The sequence below is a fragment of the Notolepis coatsorum genome (genome assembly GCF_963971535.1).
Source record: "Notolepis coatsorum genome assembly, chromosome: 1".
Classification (NCBI taxonomy): Eukaryota; Metazoa; Chordata; class Actinopteri; order Aulopiformes; family Paralepididae; genus Notolepis; species Notolepis coatsorum.
Window position 1 is genome coordinate 189,826,553 of NC_140165.1, and position 21,592 is coordinate 189,848,144.

General features: G+C 44.6%; 1 protein-coding gene across 1 annotated transcript in view; it reads left to right on the forward strand.

Annotated features, from left to right (window-relative positions):
• Positions 1 to 12,562, forward strand: part of folr (folate receptor) — a gene marked incomplete at both ends in the record, with an annotated part of 35,195 nt that extends 22,633 nt beyond the window's left edge. Inside the window, 2 exons of the mRNA XM_084308479.1 lie at positions 10,530 to 10,665; positions 12,285 to 12,562. Of these exons, the coding sequence (XP_084164605.1) occupies positions 10,530 to 10,665; positions 12,285 to 12,562 (414 nt within the window). The remainder of the gene's footprint in view (positions 1 to 10,529; positions 10,666 to 12,284) is intronic.
• Positions 12,563 to 21,592: the final 9,030 nt, after the last annotated feature.

A 21,592-nucleotide genomic window follows, 5' to 3' on the forward strand; every position in this document is an offset into this window, starting at 1 on the left:
ACTGGACCTCCTGGTCCTGTGGAGTACTGTGCTGCTGTCGGGCTTGATTCTCCTCCTCTCCCTCTTCTTCTTCCTCTGGCAGGTCCTCTAGGTCCTGTAGTCGTCTATTTAGCCTCTCCGCGGTGTAGACCGTTTCTTCCTTGTAGCTGGGTCTCGCGTGGACCGGTCGGAGAAGGAGTTCGGAGGGGGGTATAGGCTCTCTCTGGTGGTCGGGCTCAGGGTCGCTTGATCGGGTAGGGGAGGGTGCCCTTGACCCTTGTCTTGACGAGGCCCTGGAACCCCGTGCGGAGGGAGGGGGTGTTGCCCTGGTGATCAGCTGCTCCATTATCTGCGCTTGTAATCGGTCGCGCTCGGCTTCGCGCTTGATGAGAGCGAGGTCGCGCTCTGCTTCTCTTTGGGCACCGGCAGCGGCGCGCTGGGCTTCGGCGGCGGCGCGCTGGGCTTCGGCGGCGGCGCGCTGGGCCTCGGCCCGGTCCCTTACCATATTCTCTTCCGTCTGAAGGCGTCTAATCTCTAGACGTATACGATCTTCGTCGCTCCGTTGCTGCGCTTGAAGGCGTTCTCTTTCCATGGAAGAATGTTCGCGCTCACTAAGCGTCTGTGCTTGGAGTCGATCGCGCTCTGTTGAGGCTGCTAGGCTGGCGAGGAATGCCTGTGCCAGCATCTTGTCCGCCTCGCTGGGGGAAGACGCTGGTTGAGGTGATCCGCTCCTGGCAGTACTCGTTGGAGATCTGTTCTCCTGTGGCGAGTCCTGGAGATCCATCTCCGGGGTGCTCTCCTCTTCTTGTAGCGGGTAGAGTTCCATCCCTGGAGAGCTGTCTTTATCCTGGAGCTCTCCGGGGACTACTTCTTCGGTCTTGGCGGGGGGTAAAGTCATGTCGGGTCCCTCCTGGTCCCTACCGTGAGCTTGGTCAGTTACGTTAGAACCCACTAGGGCCTCTATTGGCGGGTAGCCTGGTCGATAGGGTCGGACATAATTTTACTATCTACTTTTTCCGCGTTTACCGTCTGTAGAAGGCTAGGTAGTATATTGGCAACGTAATCCTCTAAGTACTGAGGTGTCTGCCGTCTACGCTGCGGGCGATCTACTTTAGGAGAACCGTTTTGTGGAGTGTTCATCATAGGCCATGTCAATATTAATACCACTATATTAATATTACACTAGTTACCCTCCGGCTCGAAGGACCAATTGTAACTGAGGGGTACAATTCCCTCACTGTATTGATAAGTATGGTATCATTAAACCACTACCGCTTTATGTACTTTAATTACTGGCCATACAGTACATGATATATAAATATAATGAACACTTCCCACAATGAATCGGTTCCACACCAAATGGTAATTAAGTATTTATTGCAGCAAAAGGTACATAATATACTTCTCTGTATACTTTGGATGCGCTTATAAGGCAAAGGAATATGCGTAGGCAAATCAATAATGAATGTCCATTCTCTGGTTACGCAGGAGGTAATTATACAACCTGAATCTTAGGGAACTATATCTATGGTACACTAGTAATATATAGCGGGAGATACTGGAAGGGTCCCCCCGGTTGTAAGCCAGCAGGGGTAGAGGATCTGTCGGTAGTAGAGAGTCTGGTCAACGATGACTAAGGAGACTCCAAGTACAGGAGACGGTGCAATAGTCTCTTGATCCACAGACGAATACAGCTGTTCTCCGTAGACTGTAGCTCCACAGTGAAGAAAGCTAGCCGGCCTCAGGCTCTCTGAGGCGCCGACTCGACCTGGCTCCTCACAGGGTAAATCCCACACGTGTAGGCGTCGGCGATTCTCCGCTCCATAAATCACAGGACCAAAGCAAATATAATCCAGCCGCAAAGGGCTATGTAGTCGTCGGGTAGATTAATCCAGTGTACATGTCCACACGGTTCTCGTCTAGGTCTCCTCGGGTGAAAGCGCCATGAAAGCAGCCCAGCCTGGATAAGCACTCTAGCTGATACGAGGAAGCGTTGGTGATGCTGGTCACTGTAGAACTTTAGCCGCACGATACACTATACACAAATAGACTATTACTGACTTAATAGAAATATGTCGCACTCGACGGTATAGCGCCAAACTCTGACAATTCAGTTATTAATTCGCACGCGGTCTCAATGCTCTATTCTGGGGCCAAACAGGCCATACTTCACCGCACGGAGTATCGTGGGTGAGGCTTCAACTTATTGGGTAACTCTGGACTTCTGACTAAGTGCTTCTGTATTCACCTGCGCCATATTTATATGCACGGCGAACAAACTAGTGCCAACCTCATTTCTGTCTCGTAGCCCTGGGCAAGGCCGGGCATGTCCAGACATGTCTTGACGGTGACTTTGAACCTGACTCCGGAGGCATGGCTCTGGCGCCTGTGGACCGCTGTCCAATAGGAGAATGAAATATTATGGTCTGGGCTAAAGGGATATTCCGTGTATATGTACAAGGAATATACAAGGGATATCAAACGATATACAAATACTATGCAATATATATCAATCAATAAATATATATATTCGGTTTAATCTGATCCTTTGTAACAATGGTGTTGAAGGCCGAGCTGAAGTCCACATACAAGATCCTGACATAGTTGCCCGCGTAGTCCAGATGTTCCAGCGTGTAGTGCAGAGCCATGTTCACAGCATCCTCTGTGGATCTGTTGGCTCTGTACGCGAACTGCAGCGGGTCCAGCACAGGATCAGTAATGAGCTTCAGGTGGGCCAGGACAAAGCGCTCCAGGCAGGGCCGGACTGGGGAAATAATTCATACCGGGAGATATAGCGCAAAATATAGCCCCAATCAGGCCACTTTTTAAGCGGGGGTCTGGGGGTCCCCCACCAGGAAATTTGTTGTTACAAAGACTTAATTTCCTGCATTCTGGTGAATTTTAGTGCATGTGAATCACAAACTAATGAGCCAACAATTGCTTAGTACAATGTACTGTTATGGACCTCAAATAAAACTGTTGTGGCACTAGCAATGCTACTCTCTCCACCTTCAAAAAGAAAAAAGCAAGAGCACAACATATTTTTCTATTTACTATTATAATACAGTTAACCACTCTCTCCTGTAAGGGCCTTTCTTTTTCTTTGTTTTATCCCTCTCTCCTCCACCCTTTCTCTTTCTTCCACTGTCCATCTTGACATCAACGTTAATTGACTTTCGCTCTACTGTATCTCTCCCGAGTCCCTCACTACCTGGCTCATTGCCTGGCTGTTATTCTGCATCTCAGTGCCGTCTGCCATTCCATTCGCCGCCTCAGCTGTCAATCAGTTGTATCGCCTGGTCCCGCCTCCACCAATCACAAGCGGCAGCACGGCTCCATTGTGTGTGTGTGATCCGCGTGAGGGAGAGAGAGTCAGATAGTTCTCCAACTCTGTCGCAGACAGTGAAATCCTGGTTGTTCCCAGGGGTGCAGTCGTGCACACACGCGGTTACACGGCGTGTTATTAGTAGTCACTCAGGGCAGAAGTGCGCGCAATGATAAGTACCCGGCCGTTGTAGAAAGCTACCCGGCCGGTGGCCGGCACTTCTCACCTAGACTTTGCATAATAATAGGAACCTACGAGAAGGTGGGGGGCTGCTTGATCTCCATTGTTATGCATAATAATCATCTGTTCTGTGCGCAACTGAGGGAACATGTATGCGCGTGTGCGGGAGCGCGCGTGCACGTGGCGTGTAACCAGTTCCCATATTACGACTGCACCACTGGTTGTTCCCCACCCACCTAGGTTATCTAACTATCGCGCCGCGCCGCCGCCACAACTAGAAACAATGGCCTGGCAAAAAAATAATTATAATAATTAGTGCTGTCAGGCGATTAAAAAAATTAATCTAATTAATTACAGGATTTGTAATTAATTAATCTAATTAATCGCATTTTAATCGCATAACCATTTTATGCCTGATATTCTATATTCTATAATCATATTTCAAATTGCATGTGTCCGGATGGCAGAATTCAGTACTGTATCTACAAAACCTTCTGTTTAATCATCTTCCATCTATTAATTTGCTTAGATTTTTCAGGTCTGGTCAATTTGAGCATAGTGTTATTCACAGTCAAAGATAAAAAAAATGTTTTATTGATATTCTCATTTGGTTCATTACAATTTACTCAAGCCTAGTAACAGACACAGTATTTCGGACACTGGGAATACATTCGCTGAGATCCATAGATGTCCCTAGAATCAGATACCAAGAACATGCAAATGGACCATATAAAAAAAGTCTGTAATGTGTATTCTACGTTCTTATGGAATGAATGAGATAAAAAAAAATGTAATTAATTTTGAGTTAATTTTCATAACGCGATAATTTGCTGTGTAATTAATTAATCTAATTAACGCGATAAACTGACAGCCCTAATAATAATATATATATATATTTTTTTTTTATAGTTTTTTTTTTTTTTTTATCTGTGCAGGCCAGGCCACCGGGAAAACTCCCGGTGCTCCCGATGGCCAGTCCGGGCCTGGCTCCAGGACCTTCATGACCACAGAGGTCAGGGCGACAGGTCTGTAGTCATTAAGGCCCCGTGACCTTGGCCTTCTTGGGGACGGGGATGATGGTTGAGGCCTTGAAGCATGCTGGGACGTGACACAGCTCCAGCGATGCATTAAAAATGGTGGTAAACACCGGTGCGAGCTGGTCAGCACAGTGCTTCAGGGCAGAGGGGGAGACAGAGTCCGGGCTGGCCGCCTTCCGGGGATTCTGACTAGAAAACAGCCGTTTCACCTCTCTCACACTGACAGAGAGAGGGGAGGGGGGGGGGGGGGTGGGGAGGGGGGGGGGGCATTGGGGTGGGGGGATGGAGGTTGTGACCGAGGAAGGAAGGGGGCGGGGGGAACCTCTTTCTCAAACCTACAGTAAAATGTGTTTAGCTCGTTCGCCAGGGGGAGGTTATCAGGCGCCTGTGGTGACTTCGGCTTATAGTTTGTAATGGTCTTGAGGCCTTTCCATACGGAGGAGGGATTCCCCTCAGAGAGCTGCTGCCGCAGTTTCTCTGAGAAGCGAAGTTTCGCCTCCCTCACCTCTTTGGCGAATTTGTACTTGGCCTGCCTGAACCGATGAGCATCACCACTGAGCCTGGCCACCTCCTTCTCCGACCTCAGCCGCCTGAGTTGGGCTGAAAACCAGGGCTTGTTGTTGTTGAAGATCTTCCTAGTGCGGAGGGGGACACACACCTCCTCGCCGAGGCTGATGAATGATGTCACAGTATCTGTGTAGTCATTCAGGTTGTTTCCAGCCTCAGGCCCCGCCCACTCAACAAAGTCCTGGTCACAGCCTGCCCTCTCCAGCCAGGCACGGAGACACTTGCATGCCTCACTGGACCACACTCTGAAGCTCCGCACTACAGGTTTTGATTGTTTTAATCTCTGCCTGTAGCGAGGGATCAGGTGGATGAGATGATGATCACTGTTGCCCAGTGCAGCACGGGGGACAGAATGGTAGGCCTGCCTAATAGTACAGTAGTAGTGATCCAGAGTGTTCACTCCCCGAGTTGGGCAAGTGACTTGCTGCCTGTATTTGGGGAGAGACCGGCTCAGATGAGCCTGGTTAAAAGTCTCGGAGGATGGCGGCGATGACTACGCGATGACTACGCGTTCAAACTGAGGGACGTCGCGACAGGAAACCAGCGCCAGACGGCGTTCAGCACCCAGGAGAGGGGACTGATGGTGGATACGGGCGCCACCTCCCATATCATCACAGACATGAAGATGTTTAAAGATTTCGACAGCGCGTTCAGGCCAGAAGCGCACAGTGTCAAGTTGGCGGACGGCACCCGGTGCAGCGGAGTCGCACAGCGGAGGGGGACTGCAGAGGTATCCCTGATGGACAGCGCAGGACAGTGGCGTACAGCAACACTGAGAGACGCTTTGTTCATTCCTTCATATCCGCAGAAAATTTTCTCCGTGAAAGCAGAAACGACCAGTGGGGCCACAGTCGTGTTCAAGGAGAAGAAAGATGCTCTGGTAACAAAAGATGGTACAAAATTTCACATTCATGTTTACGGTAAATTGTATTACTTGCATACTCTAGGAGTCTAGGTGAACCTAATGATAAATGTAATACATGTCACACCATACAGACATGGCATGAGATATTAGGCCACTGTAACTATGATGATGTGTTGAAGCTGAAAAATGTAGTAGAGGGTATGCAAGACATGTAGGCCCGAGCAAGAGTGTGAGGTGTGTATACAGGGAAAGTTTGCACAAACCAGAAACCGAGAACCTGATACAAGAGCAGAGGCTCCCTTACAGATGGTGCACACAGACCTAGCAGGTCCTGTATCGACAGAGTCAATCGATGGTTACAAATATGTACAGTCGTTCACCGATGATTACTCGAGCGCAGTGTTTGTATATTTTCTTAAAAAGAAAAGCGACACAATACAGGCTACGGAAAAGTTCCTAGCAGATACATCCCCATATGGGACAGTAAAGTGCATCGGGTCCGACAACGGAACAGAATTCACTAGTGGTGATTTTCAGACGCTGATGAGGAAAAATAAAATCAGACATCAAACGTCCGCCCCATACTCCCCGTTCTAAAACGGAACCGCGGAGCGAAATTGGCGATCACTTTTTGAGATGGGGAGATGCATGATAGCTGAGAGCAGGCTACCAAAACAGTTATGGCACTATGCAGTACAAACAGCAGCTATGGTACGAAACAGATGTTTTAGCAGGCGCACAGGGAAGACCCCTTACCAGATGCTGACAGGCAAAAAGCCAAATGTAGCCAAAATGCAGACGTTTGGCTCTGTATGTTACTCGTACAAACAGGACAAGGGTAAACTTGACTCCAGGTGTGACGAGGGACGTTTTGTAGGCTACGATAAAAACAGCCCGGCGTATTTGGTTTACAACCCAGATACAAACAAAGTACTCAAACACAGATTAGTGAAGTTTGTGAGTAAGGCAGCTGTGGAGAAACAGACACAAACAGTTGAGTCAGACCCTAACGATAGCTATGGCAGTGTGAGACAGCCTAGGACCAGTGAGGATACACAGGAGGCCAATCAGAGCACAGAGGATGCTCAAGGACCAAGTGTACAGAGAGACAGTCAAAGGGCAAGGTCTATGGACCAAAACACAACACAAAGTGTGACAGAGGTGGAACCCGAGTATAGGAGGTATCCAAACAGAGACAGGAAAAAACCTAGTAGTTTACAGGACTTCGTAAGTAACGGAGACAGTGAAAGTGATGGGGCTCATGCCACCATAGACTATTGCTACAGAGCAGTATGTGGCGTACCACAGACGTTTGGGGAAGCTATGGGATCAGTTAACTCAGGCGAGTGGGTAAAAGCCATGGATGAGGAGATCCACTCGTTAAACGAGAACAATACGTTTACATTGACAACCCTGCTGAAAGACAAAAAGGTAGTGGGGGGAAAATGGGTCTACGCCATCAAGAGTGATGTAAATGGCAGAGACAAATACAAAGCACATTTTGTGGCCAAGGGTTACAGCCAGAAAATAGGAATAGATTACGGGGAAACATTTTCACCCACAGCAAACTTGACAAGTGTCAGAGTACTGCTTCAGAAAGCGGCAATGGAGGACTTAGTCCTTCACCAGATGGACGTGAAAACAGCATATTTACACGCTCCCATAGACTATGAAATATACATCAATCCACCAGAGGGTTATGAAGAAAAAGTTGAAGGTCTAGTGTATAAAATAGAGAAATCACTCTATGGTCTTAAACAGTCTGGGCGGAACTGGAATAGGATTCTACATGACTGTCTAACTGAGAGTGGATTCACACAAAACCCAGCCGACCATTGTGTTTATTCCCAAGAGACAAGAGAGAAGGGAAAGTGATCATAATCATATGGGTCGATGACTTGATTATTGCAGCCAGCAATGATGAGAGACTGAGAGAGGTGAAAGAAATGCTGTCAGAAAAGTTTTAAATGAAAGATCTTGGAATACTCAAACATTTTCTGGGTATTGATTTCAAGCAATCCAAGGGATGTGTAACTATGTCACAGGAAAAATACACAAACAAGATACTAGAGCGTTTTGAGATGCAGAACTGTAGAATCAAAGAAACGCCCTGTGAACAAAAGTTAGAATACACAGAGGAAAGAGGATGCAGTCAGGATGGAGGACGTCAGGCTATACAGAGAGGCGGTAGGAAGCCTCATATACTTGACTACTTGTACTAGACCAGATCTAAGTTTTGTGGTGAGTAGATTATCCCAGTATTTCGCAGAGCCAACAGAGGAGCAATGGGTTACTGTGAAACATGTACTAAGATATCTCAAAGGCACTGCAGACAAGGGGTTATGTTTCAGACAAAACCGCAGTGAGGTGTTAGGCATACAAGCCTACAGTGATGCAGATTGGGCGGCTGATATCAGCGATAGACGTAGTACCACAGGGTACTGTGTAAGTCTGAGCAAGAACAGCTCTCTAGTTTCCTGGAAAACTAAGAAGCAACCCACGGTTGCACTTTCCACTTGTGAGGCGGAATACATTGCCCTTGCTACAACCATAGCAGATGTTATATACCTAGAACAGCTTTTGGAAGGTATTGATGATTACAAGTACACACAGGCAGTGGTACATGAGGACAACCAGGGAACAATTGCTCTAGCCAAGAACCCTGTACACAGACAGAGGTGCAAGCATGTGGATATTAAATATAATTTTATCAGGTCCACAGTAAATGAGGGAAGAGTAACTTTGATATATTGTCCTACAGACGAAATGGTTGCTGATATTTTTACAAAACCTGTAACAAGGATGAAACTGGAGAAGTTTGAAAAGATCATTTTTGGAACTTGAAATGTGTTTAGACAGAGGTCCACATTTATTTTTACGTTATGTTTCTACTTTACTTAAGATTGTAGCAACCTGAGTTCAAGTGGGGGTGTTACGAGATATGAATACATGTACTCAGAGGAATGTATATTACCAAATGTATATATATGCAGTACTTGTTTATATCACTGGGGAGCGCTGTAGCGTCTTATCGAAAGGATGCACGTAATGACGTCATCACGTCATCTATATATGACCGCGTCAGCGGAGGTGTGTTCTCTCTTCCTACTCTTCTTCTCAGTCTATCGAGGTGTGTGTGCACAGGTGCATACCTCCACAAGTTCTATACCTATCCCACCAAATGTGATGCGGTGAAGTTGTGCTTTTCAATAAACAAGCTAAAGGCTAAAGATATATCTCCTTGGACAACGTGTATTTTCTTCTACATGCAATGCAAGAGAAACTGCGCTCAACACTTTTAGTTAGGGGAGTGCCATGGTTTCTCCATAGAGCTCCATTTATACTTTTAGTCAGGCAGTGTCATGGTTTTTCCATAAAACTCCATTATACTTTTAGTCAGTTCAGTGTCATGGTTTCTCCATAGAGCTGAACAAAATAAAAAAAAAGTTTTAGAATGCGCTCACCTCACTAGACTTGACACTGGGTGCTGTAACCTCTAATATCTAAAATATCCATATTTTTCCCTGTTTTTCCATAGAGCCCATTATACTTTTAGTCAGTTCAGTGCCATGGTTTCTCCATAGAGCTCCATTATACTTTTAGTCAGTTCAGTGCCATGGTTTCTCCATAGAGCTCCATTATACTTTTAGTCAGGGCAGTGTCATGGTTTCTCCATAAAACTCCATTATACTTTTAGTTAGGGGAATGCCATGGTTTCTCCATAGAGCTCCATTTATACTTTTAGTCAGGGCAGTGTCATGGTTTCTCCATAGAGCTCCATTATACTTTTTTTGCATAATGCAGTAGTTCGGAGCTGGTATGGGGTGACTCAATCACGTGATTCAGCGGATATAGCTGAACAACAAACGTGGTGTGTTTACAAGCAGGAAACCCATCTATGGAAGTCTGTTAGGGGAGATGGGGGAGACAAATGTCCTAACCCAGTTGTACAGTAAATGACCAAGTATGGATTTGTCAGTATTCCAATGTACAGTGTACAGTGTCCCCCACCCACCCCCCCCCCCCCACCTCCAATGTACAGTGTCCACCCCCCCCCCCCCCCCCGCCCACCCAACCCCACCCCACCTACCCAACCTCCTCCAATGTACAGTTTCTACGACAAATGTATATACACTCTTTTCTGGACACTTTTTGTATCACAAACAGTACTGTATTTGCAAATCTGGTATGTCATAAATGTATAGATGTAGCAGTACTGTCTATCTGTATGTCATGTGTGTCATATATGTTATGATGAATTGAAAATGGGGGACCCTGATGTAAACAAGATGAAAGTCTTTCTCTGGTCTGCATCCCCTTAACAATTGTATGTATTGAGCTGTACTGTACTGTACCCATTCTGCAATCTGTTAATAAAGTTTTCAATCAATCAATCAATCAATGTTAAATCCAGTGTGTGCTTATAGTCAGAACCACTAGATGGCAGTATAAGGAGTGTGTGTGTGTGTGTGTGTGTGTGTGTGTGTGTGTGTGTGTGTGTGTGTGTGTGTGTGTGTGTGTGTGTGTGTGTGTGTGTGTGTGTGTGCGTGCATGCGTGCGTGTATGTGTGCTGCAGGTGGACCAGTCTTGGCGTAAGGAGCGTATCCTGGACGTTCCTCTGTGCATGGAGGACTGTCACAGCTGGTGGGATGACTGTCAGAATGACTTCACCTGCAAGAGTGACTGGCACTATGGCTGGGACTGGAGCGCAGGTACATACACACATTATGAACCTGGGACTGGAGCGCAAATACATACACACACATTATGTACCTCTAACTGGAGCGCAGTTACATACACACACATTATGAACCTGGGATTGGAGCGCAGGTACATACACACACATTATGAACCTGGGACTGGAGCGCAGGTACATACACACACATTATGAACCTGGGATTGGAGCGCAGGTACATACACACACATTATGAACCTGGGACTGGAGCGCAGGTACATACACACACATTATGAACCTGGGACTGGAGCGCAGGTACATACACACACATTATGTACCTCTAACCGGAGTGTCTAACCAGTAACCTGTCTCACTCAGGTCCTAACAGATGTCTCCTGTCTGTCTCTCTAATGTCCTAACATGTGCTTCCTGTCTCTCCAGTCCTAAAAGACTAAGAGATGCTCCCTGTCTGTCTCTCTCATGTCTTAACAGATGTCCCATGTCTGTTTCTCTCATGTCCTAACAGATGCTCCCTGTCTGTATCTCATGTCTTAACAGATGTCCCATGTCTGTTTCTCTCATGTCCTAACAGATGCTCCCTGTCTGTCTCTCTCATGTCTTAACAGATGTCCCATGTCTGTTTCTCTCATGTCCTAACAGATGCTCCCTGTCTGTCTCTCATGTCTTAACAGATGTCCCTTGTCTGTTTCTCTCATGTCCTAACATATGTCCCATGTCTGTTTCTTTCATGTCCTAACATATTATGTCCCGGCCCTGTCTGTCTCACTCAGGTCTTAATAGATGTTCCCTGTTGCTCAGGTCCTAACATATGTCTTCTGTCTCTCTCAGGTCTAACGGATGTATCCTATATGTCTCTTGTCTCTCTCAGGTCCTAACGGATGTCCTCTGTCTCTCTCAGGTCTAACGGATGTCTTCTGTCTCTCTCAGGTCTAACGGATGTATCCTATATGTCTCTTGTCTCTCTCAGGTCCTAACGGATGTATCTTGCCTCTCTCAGGTCCTAACGGATGTCTCTTGTCTCTCTCAGGTCCTAACGGATGTCCTCTGTCTCTCTCAGGTCTAACGGATGTATCCTATATGTCTCTTGTCTCTCTCAGGTCCTAACGGATGTCCTCTGTCTCTCTCAGTTCTAACAGATGTCTCCTAGATGTCTCTTGTCTCTCTCAGGTCCTAACGGATGTCCTCTGTCTCTCTCAGGTCTAACAGATGTATCCTAGATGTCTCCTGTCTCTCTCAGGTCCTAACGGATGTCTCTTGTCTCTCTCAGGTCCTAACGGATGTCTTCTGTCTCTCTCAGGTCTAACGGATGTATCCTATATGTCTCTTGTCTCTCTCAGGTCCTAACGGATGTCTCTTGCCTCTCTCAGGTCCTAACGGATGTCTCTTGTCTCTCTCAGGTCCTAACGGATGTCCTCTGTCTCTCTCAGGTCTAACGGATGTATCCTATATGTCTCTTGTCTCTCAGGTCCTAACGGAGGTCCTCTGTCTCTCTCAGTTCTAACAGATGTCTCCTAGATGTCTCTTGTCTCTCTCAGGTCCTAACGGATGTCCTCTGTCTCTCTCAGGTCTAACAGATGTATCCTAGATGTCTCCTGTCTCTCTCAGGTCCTAACAGATGTCCTCTGTCTCTCTCAGGTCTTAACAGATGTCCTCAGAGCGCCAGGTGCAGGAAGTGGACAGAGGTTTTCCCCACAGCCCAGTCCATGTGTGAGCAGATCTGGTCCAAGTCCTACCTGTACACCACACTGACAAAGTCCTCCGGACGCTGCATGCAGCTGTGGTTCACGGGCCCCAACCCCAACAAGAAGGTGGCAGAGTTCTATTTGAACAGCGCTAGGCAACAGTCCGCCCCCCCGGCCACAGCGCTCACTCTCCTCCTGGCTGTCATACCTTTCACTGTAACTTTGCTCTGAATAAAACCAGAAGAAGAAGGAGGCCATGGCTGTGTGGTTGTGTTCATTTATTTTGCATTTTAGATTCTAGGGCATCTTGCCTCAACTGCTATATTACACTTCTCTGACTTGCCTTGAGTATGTCGATGAGGGGCATTGTGTTAGGGATTGTGTTGGCAGAGGACCCAAGCGCAAACAGAGAAGAGGGAGAGGTAGATGTGAATAACAAAAAATACTTCAAGGCAGCAGTAAAACAAAACAAGGAATCGCACAGCTTAAGACTGGCAGAGGGCAAAATACAAAACAAAGAATAATCTCATAAAGAGAGCAAGTCCAAAAATGTACAAAACAAAATGACACGTCACAAGACGGTGCTGAAAAATACTCGCAGGAGAGACACTTGAAAAATAAAGAAGCCAAACAAACAGTAACGACACTAACTGAGAAACTAGAAAATAAACGAAAACAAGATACAGCAAAGCTGGGGAGGCACACGGTGCAAAAACATTACCAGGTGAGAGAGCCAGGATACACAGGGAGACAAGACTAATCCGAAAACGGCAGGAACAGACCAAGGGGAACAAGGCAGGAAACGCAATGACGCCACAGGGAGACAAGGGGTACACCGGCATAAATACACAGGCTGATTAACACAAGGGGGTAATTGGTAACAAGACACACCTGAGAGGGAAGGTAGAACTAACACACAGGGGTATAGGAAAACACAATACCAAACACACTGGGGAAATAAACAGGGAACAATACAAGGAACTAATACATAACAATTAACAAGGGAACAAGAGACAATGTAGCAGGGGAAGGGCACAGAGAGACATATAGACATTAAACATAAACCAGTGCACCAGGAGGGGTAGTGACAACAAAGATCCAGGGGCTGGGAAAAGTCTGTGCAAAGGTGGGGGCTGTTGAGGAGTAGAGGAAAGTCTGTGCAAGAGTGGGGGCTGTTGAGGATGATGGAAAGGGGAGAAAGGTCCAGGGACGGCCGGACCCTCACACATTGGCTAACTGCTCTGAAAAGATGGCTGTATATCAAATATTTCCCTAAAATATGGGAGAGGATGATGATTGGGTACCACTCAGCTAGGGTGAGGATGGTGATTAGGTACCACTCAGCTAGGTGAGGATGGTGATTAGGTACCACTCAGCTAGGTGAGGATGGTGATTAGGTACCACTCAGCTAGGTGAGGATGGTGATTAGATACCACTCAGCTAGGTGAGGATGGTGATTAGGTACAACTCAGCTAGGTGAGGATGGTGATTGGGTACCACTCAGCTAGGTGAGGATGGTGATTGGGTACCACTCAGCTAGGTGAGGATGGTGATTGGGTACCACTCAGCTAGGTGAGGATGGTTATTAGGTACCACTCAGCTAGGTGAGGATGGTGATTAGGTACCACTCAGCTAGGTGAGGATGGTGATTAGGTACCACTCAGCTAGGTGAGGATGGTGATTAGGTACCACTCAGCTAGGTGAGGATGGTGATTAGGTACCACTCAGCTAGGTGAGGATGGTGATTAGGTACCACTCAGCTAGGTGAGGATGGTGATTAGGTACCACTCAGCTAGGTGAAGATGGTGATTAGGTACCACTCAGCTAGGTGAGGATGGTGATTAGGTACCACTCAGCTAGGTGAGGATGGTGATTAGGTACCACTCAGCTAGGTGAGGATGGTGATTAGGTACCACTCAGCTAGGTGAGGATGGTGATTAGGTACCACTCAGCTAGGTGAGGATGGTGATTAGGTACCACTCAGCTAGGTGAGGATGGTGATTGGGTACCACTCACAAACATGTAACCCCCCACATGGTGCCTTACCTTGACCAACTCACATCATACAACCTTCTCACATTACAGGTTCTAGCTAGATTAGATTAATTTATTGTTAGCATAAGTGCAGTACACAAAGACGTTTGGCATCCAACCAGAGTGCAATTGTAATAGTATTAACACTATACAGGTGATTAAACTGGATATAAAATATATAAATTAGTACTATTGAGTAATAGTACTAATCAGATGTAAGTACAGTGTTATAGTATTATGTGCAGTGATACAGGTATACAGACACTTAAGTCATACTAACCAATGGTATAACTAGTAAAGGTAGGTAAGGGATATTTACAGATATAGATATAGTATCTACACAGATAGGTAAAGATTATTATATGCAGGTATGTACAGACAGATGTGGATACATATATATATGGTAAGAAACAAATATATATATATTCAAATATACAGAAGAGGTTCTAGCTGGATATCAGGATGACAGGGAAAGATGTTCTAGCTAGAGATCAGAGGAAGATGTAGTTAGATATCAGGATGACAGAGGAAGATGTTCTAGCAAGGGATCAGAGGAGGAGGTTGTAATTAGAGATCAGAGGAAGAGGTGTTAGTTAGATATCAGGTTGACAGAGAAAGGGGTTTTAGTTAGATATCAGGATGACAGAGGAAGAGGTTCTAGTTAGATATCAGGATGACAGGAAGATGTTCTAGTTAGATATCAGGATGACAGAGGAAGATGTTGTAGTTAGATATCAGGATGACAGAGGAATATGTTGTAGTTAGATATCAGGATGACAGAGGAAGATGTTGTAGTTAGATATCAGGATGACAGAGGAAGATGTTGTAGTTAGATATCAGGATGACAGAGGAAGATGTTCTAGCTATATATCAGGATGACAGGACGATGTTCTAGTTAGATATAATGACTGTCGAACTCTTTAGGAGCAAAGAGAGCCAAATGTATTTTATTGACTCAAAATTACATATATTATTTATCCAAAACAAATGGTATAATTTAAATGTCCCCTAAATGATAAAATGTACTCCTTGCAACTATTTTCAAAAGTAAATTGAAATTAATTAACTTTAGGAGTAAAGAAATAATAATTTATATCAGGCATCTATGCGGGCAGCATGGGAGGGCTTGACTGGTTTACCGTCTGGCATCTATGTGGGCAGCCCCAGAGGACTTGCATTGAAACCCCAGCTCATTCAGGTAGTGCATTTTGCTCAGGGAGTTGACTGCATTCAGACCAGGAATGTGATAGCCCAATGGTATGTTTACATTCACCTTCCCTGCTTGCTTTATGTTCATGTGCTCTGCTTGCTTTATGTTCATGTTGAAAGAAAACAGTGTTTCCAGCCTTTACTCATTTAATTCCCTCGTCACCTGCTGTTCCGTGACCGGCCTCCGCGTTGTGTAATTTTACTTGGATCTCTCATTAGCTGTCACACACTGTATCAACCCCTTGTTAGTACATCCATAGTCAGAAGAAACAACACTGCAACGTGATCTCTTTTCTCAGATCCTCAGAGCCTCGTAATCAGATGGAAACCAATTCTGTAATTGTCCTTGACTAAAGTCATTATTCTATCATCTCTTCTGCTTTTAGTCCAATGGTGGTTGAGGCCCCTCCCACCACCCTCTAGTCTCTCTCTCCACGTCTGCTCGTATCAGCCTTGCGTCCTGTTCTAACTTACACCCGGACGGAAACTCACATTATAATATTCTCGGCATAGCAACGACAGGCCCACCCCCTTCTTCTCGTCGCTATGTGACGTGCTGTCATGGCAACTGCTCTTCACCTTTAACACACATTAAATGTCCATTTCTAGTGATGTCAAACTCTCTCTCTGACCATTCCTGCACTGTTCTCTGTCCTTATCAGTGTTTATGTTTAACAAGCTGAACAACCTCGAAGCCCTGGGCTCTATCTTAGTCTGCTGCTAACACACTGATTCTCTCTGCCGTCCTCCTCCTCTGAGATGGCTATAAGTAGATGCTGTAATGTTTGTGGAAAAAAAGTCTGCACACCGTATATAGTGTTCCCAAGTTTTAATGTACTTGAACACAACATTTCGGCCTGTGGCCTTTTTCAAGTGTCAACGACATGTGAAAAGGGGTGGGGTATATATACATATACAAATTAAAGGTCAAGGTTGAGCCAGGTCAAAGTTCAAATTAATTAGCCTATAGGCTACACATTTACAGACCATATTGCAGCTCAAGTGCCTAGAACATACGGTACATAGTAACAATAACAGTAGTACGGTAGTTTAGTAGTTGAATGTGACACACCTTCACATGCCAAAATTGAGAAAATATATAATAAGAAAACTTAAAAAAACAGAGAATCAGGACAGAATGTGTGTATTTACAGGAAGGGTTTGATGTCAAACTCTTCGTTCAGTCCAAGAGGGGCCATAGTCTGCAGGGTGTGAATATGGTAGGTCTCTCTCTGCAAAAGTAGTTTGCCATGGTCTCCTCCTCTCGCTGGTCTCTCTACCTTTTCAATACCAGTGTATCTTAATGTGCTGATATTGTGTCCTGCCTGTCTAAAGTGTACTGCAACCGGGTTATGTTCATCACCACATCTGATGTTGCTGCGGTGTTCGCTGATGCGTATTTTGAGTTGCCGGTTGGTTTTACCTACATAGCACAGGCCACAAGGGCATTTGATGAGGTAGACGACATGAGTGGAGCTACAGGTGATGAAGCCACGGACTCTGAGGGTTTTACCATTACGTGGATGTGTGTAGGTCTTACTCTTAATAGTATAGCCACACTGTGCACAGTTACCACACTTATAGTTCCCATCCGGGGTGTTATCTAGGAACGTGGGTCTGTGAGCCGTGGGTGGGCTATAGGATCTCACTAGTTGGTTTCTCAGGTTGGGGGGGGCGTTTGTAAACTACGGCAGGAGGTTCCTTGAAAACAGCTTGGAGTTTGGGATCAGAGTTGATGATGTGCCAATGTTTATGTAGGATCTTTTTTAATTCAAACCCTACAGGAGAGTATGTAGTGCAGCACAGTGGGGACTGGTCCTTAGTGGGTCTAATTCTAGGTTGTAGGCATTCGTCCTGTGTGGCCACATCAAAGCGGTTAGCAGCTTTATCTATCCATTCTGTAGGATATCCTCTCTCCTGGAATCTCCTGCTCAAGTAGTAAGTAGATGCTGTCATCCACCACTATTTATACATTATATAGACTTTGAAAAACATCGATTTCCTTCAATGTGCTTTGCTTGCTTTTTTGTGCTTTGCTTATGTTAGCTGTTAGCTCCCTAGCATATTAGCTAGCATGTTAGCATGTTAGCTCTGCTCAGCAGGAATGTTTGACATGCGGTCCCGGTGCACCCTGGAAAATGGTGTTTCTGCGGTCTGTAGTGTATACATGAGCTGTAGACCTGTAATGTTTGACATTACAACAGTTTGAATATATTGTTTGAACATTTGATGCATGACATTCATGACATGGTTATGTTTAAAGAATAATGTTGATTATTGGTAAATGCTGAATGAATGTTCTTAATGAAAATGCATTTGGTAATTGTTTATTTGAATGAACTGATATAGGCTAAATGTATTAATGTTAATTATAATTTATGATATTATTATAGCCTATGTATTATGTTGATGTTGAAACATTTCCTTTCATACCCTTTCAGGTTTATAACCTGCTATTGTGACAACCATTTGTGAACCAAATAAACAACAAACTAAGGTCAAAGAAAAGTCACAGAGTAGAGAGTCCGGTAGAGAGAGAGAGAGAGAGAGAGAGAGAGAGAGAGAGAGAGAGGAAGAACGGGAGACAGAGCGGGGGAGACATTCGGCAAAGGACGCCGGGTCCGGGAATCGAACCCGGGTCAACCACTTCGCGACGCAGCGTGTTACATGGTTCACCACTTGGGCGCCCCAACAAGAACAGGATGACAGAGGAGGAGGTTCTAGTAAGTTAGATATCAGGATGACAGAGGAAGATGTTCTAGTTAGATATCAGGATGACAGAGGAGGATGTTCTAGTTAGATATCAGGATGACAGAGGAAGATGTTCTAGTTAGATATCAGGATGACAGAGGAAGATGTTCTAGCTATATATCAGGATGACAGAGGAAGATGTTCTAGTAAGATATCAGGATGACAGCGGAATATGTTCTAGTAAGTTAGATATCAGGATGACAGAGGAAGATGTTCTAGTAAGTTAGATATCAGGATGACAGAGGAAGATGTTCTAGCTAGATATCAGGATGACAGAGGAAGATGTTCTAGCTAGATATCAGGATGACAGAGGAAGATGTTCTAGCTATATATCAGGATGACAGAGGAAGATGTTCTAGTTAGATATCAGGATGACAGAGGAAGATGTTCTAGTTAGATATCAGGATGACAGAGGAAGATGTTCTAGTAAGTTAGATATCAGGATGACAGAGGAAGATGTTCTAGCTATATATCAGGATGACAGAGGAAGATGTTCTAGTAAGTTAGATATCAGGATGACAGAGGAAGATGTTCTAGCTATATATCAGGATGACAGAGGAAGAGGTTCTAGCTATATATCAGGATGACAGAGGAAGAGGTTCTAGCTATATATCAGGATGACAGAGGACGATGTTCTAGCTATATATCAGGATGACAGAGGAAGATATTCTAGTTAGATATCAGGATGACAGCGGAAGAGGTTCTAGCTAGATATCAGGATGACAGAGGAAGATGTTCTAGCTATATATAAGGATGACAGAGGAAGAGGTTCTAGCTATATATCAGGATGACAGAGGAAGAGGTTCTAGTTAGATATCAGGATGACAGAGGAAGATGTTCTAGCTAGATATCAGGATGACAGAGGAAGATGTTCTAGCTAGATATCAGGATGACAGAGGAAGATGTTCTAGCTATATATCAGGATGACAGAGGAAGAGGTTCTAGTTAGATATCAGGATGACAGAGGAAGATGTTCTAGTTAGATATCAGGATGACAGAGGAAGATGTTCTAGCTATATATCAGGATGACAGAGGAAGATGTTCTAGCTAGATATCAGGATGACAGCGGAATATGTTCTAGTAAGTTAGATATCAGGATGACAGAGGAAGATGTTCTAGTAAGTTAGATATCAGGATGACAGAGGAAGATGTTCTAGTTAGATATCAGGATGACAGAGGAAGATGTTCTAGTTAGATATCAGGATGACAGCGGAATATGTTCTAGTAAGTTAGATATCAGGATGACAGAGGAAGATGTTCTAGTAAGTTAGATATCAGGATGACAGAGGAAGATGTTCTAGCTAGATATCAGGATGACAGAGGAAGATGTTCTAGCTAGATATCAGGATGACAGAGGAAGATGTTCTAGTAAGTTAGATATCAGGATGACAGAGGAAGATGTTCTAGCTATATATCAGGATGACAGAGGAAGAGGTTCTAGCTATATATCAGGATGACAGAGGAAGAGGTTCTAGCTATATATCAGGATGACAGAGGACGATGTTTTAGCTATATATCAGGATGACAGAGGAAGATATTCTAGTTAGATATCAGGATGACAGCGGAAGAGGTTCTAGCTAGATATCAGGATGACAGAGGAAGATGTTCTAGCTATATATCAGGATGACAGAGGAAGAGGTTCTAGCTATATATCAGGATGACAGAGGAAGAGGTTCTAGTTAGATATCAGGATGACAGAGGAAGATGTTCTAGCTAGATATCAGGATGACAGAGGAAGATGTTCTAGCTATATATCAGGATGACAGAGGAAGATGTTCTAGCTAGATATCAGGATGACAGAGGAAGATGTTCTAGTTAGATATCAGGATGACAGAGGAAGATGTTCTAGCTATATATCAGGATGACAGAGGAAGATGTTCTAGTAAGTTAGATATCAGGATGACAGAGGAAGATGTTCTAGCTATATATCAGGATGACAGAGGAAGAGGTTCTAGCTATATATCAGGATGACAGAGGACGATGTTCTAGCTATATATCAGGATGACAGAGGAAGATATTCTAGTTAGATATCAGGATGACAGCGGAAGATGTTCTAGCTATATATCAGGATGACAGAGGAAGATGTTCTAGCTAGATATCAGGATGACAGAGGAAGATGTTCTAGCTATATATCAGGATGACAGAGGAAGAGGTTCTAGCTATATATCAGGATGACAGAGGAAGAGGTTCTAGTTAGATATCAGGATGACAGAGGAAGATGTTCTAGTTAGATATCAGGATGACAGAAGAAGATGTTCTATATATATCAGGATGACAGAGGAAGATGTTCTAGCTATATATCAGGATGACAGAGGAAGATGTTCTAGCTATATATCAGGATGACAGAGGAAGAGGTTCTAGCTATATATCAGGATGACAGAGGAAGAGGTTCTAGTTAGATATCAGGATGACAGAGGAAGAGGTTCTAGTTAGATATCAGGATGACAGAGGAAGATGTTCTAGCTATATATCAGGATGACAGATGAAGATGTTCTAGCTATATATCAGGATGACAGAGGAAGAGGTTCTAGTTAGATATCAGGATGACAGAGGAAGATGTTCTAGTAAGTTAGATATCAGGGTGACAGGGGAAGATGTTCTAGTAAGTTAGATATCAGGATGACAGAGGAAGATGTTCTAGCTATATATCAGGATGACAGAGGAAGAGGTTCTAGTTAGATATCAGGATGACAGAGGAAGATGTTCTAGCTATATATCAGGATGACAGAGGAAGAGGTTCTAGTTAGATATCAGGATGACAGAGGAAGATGTCTAGCTATATATCAGGATGACAGAGGAAGATGTTCTAGCTATATATCAGGATGACAGAGGAAGATGTTCTAGCTATATATCAGGATGACAGAGGAAGATGTTCTGGTTAGATATCAGGATGACAGAGGAAGAGGTTCTAGTTAGATATCAGGATGACAGAAGAAGATGTTCTAGCTATATATCAGGATGACAGAGGAAGATGTTCTAGCTATATATCAGGATGACAGAGGAAGGGGTTCTAGTTAGATATCAGGATGACAGAGGAATATGTTCTAGTTAGATATCAGGATGACAGAAGAAGATGTTCTAGCTATATATCAGGATGACAGAGGAAGAGGTTCTAGTTAGATATCAGGATGACAGAGGAATATGTTCTAGTTAGATATCAGGATGACAGAAGAAGATGTTCTAGCTATATATCAGGATGACAGAGGAAGATGTTCTAGCTATATATCAGGATGACAGAGGAAGATGTTCTAGCTATATATCAGGATG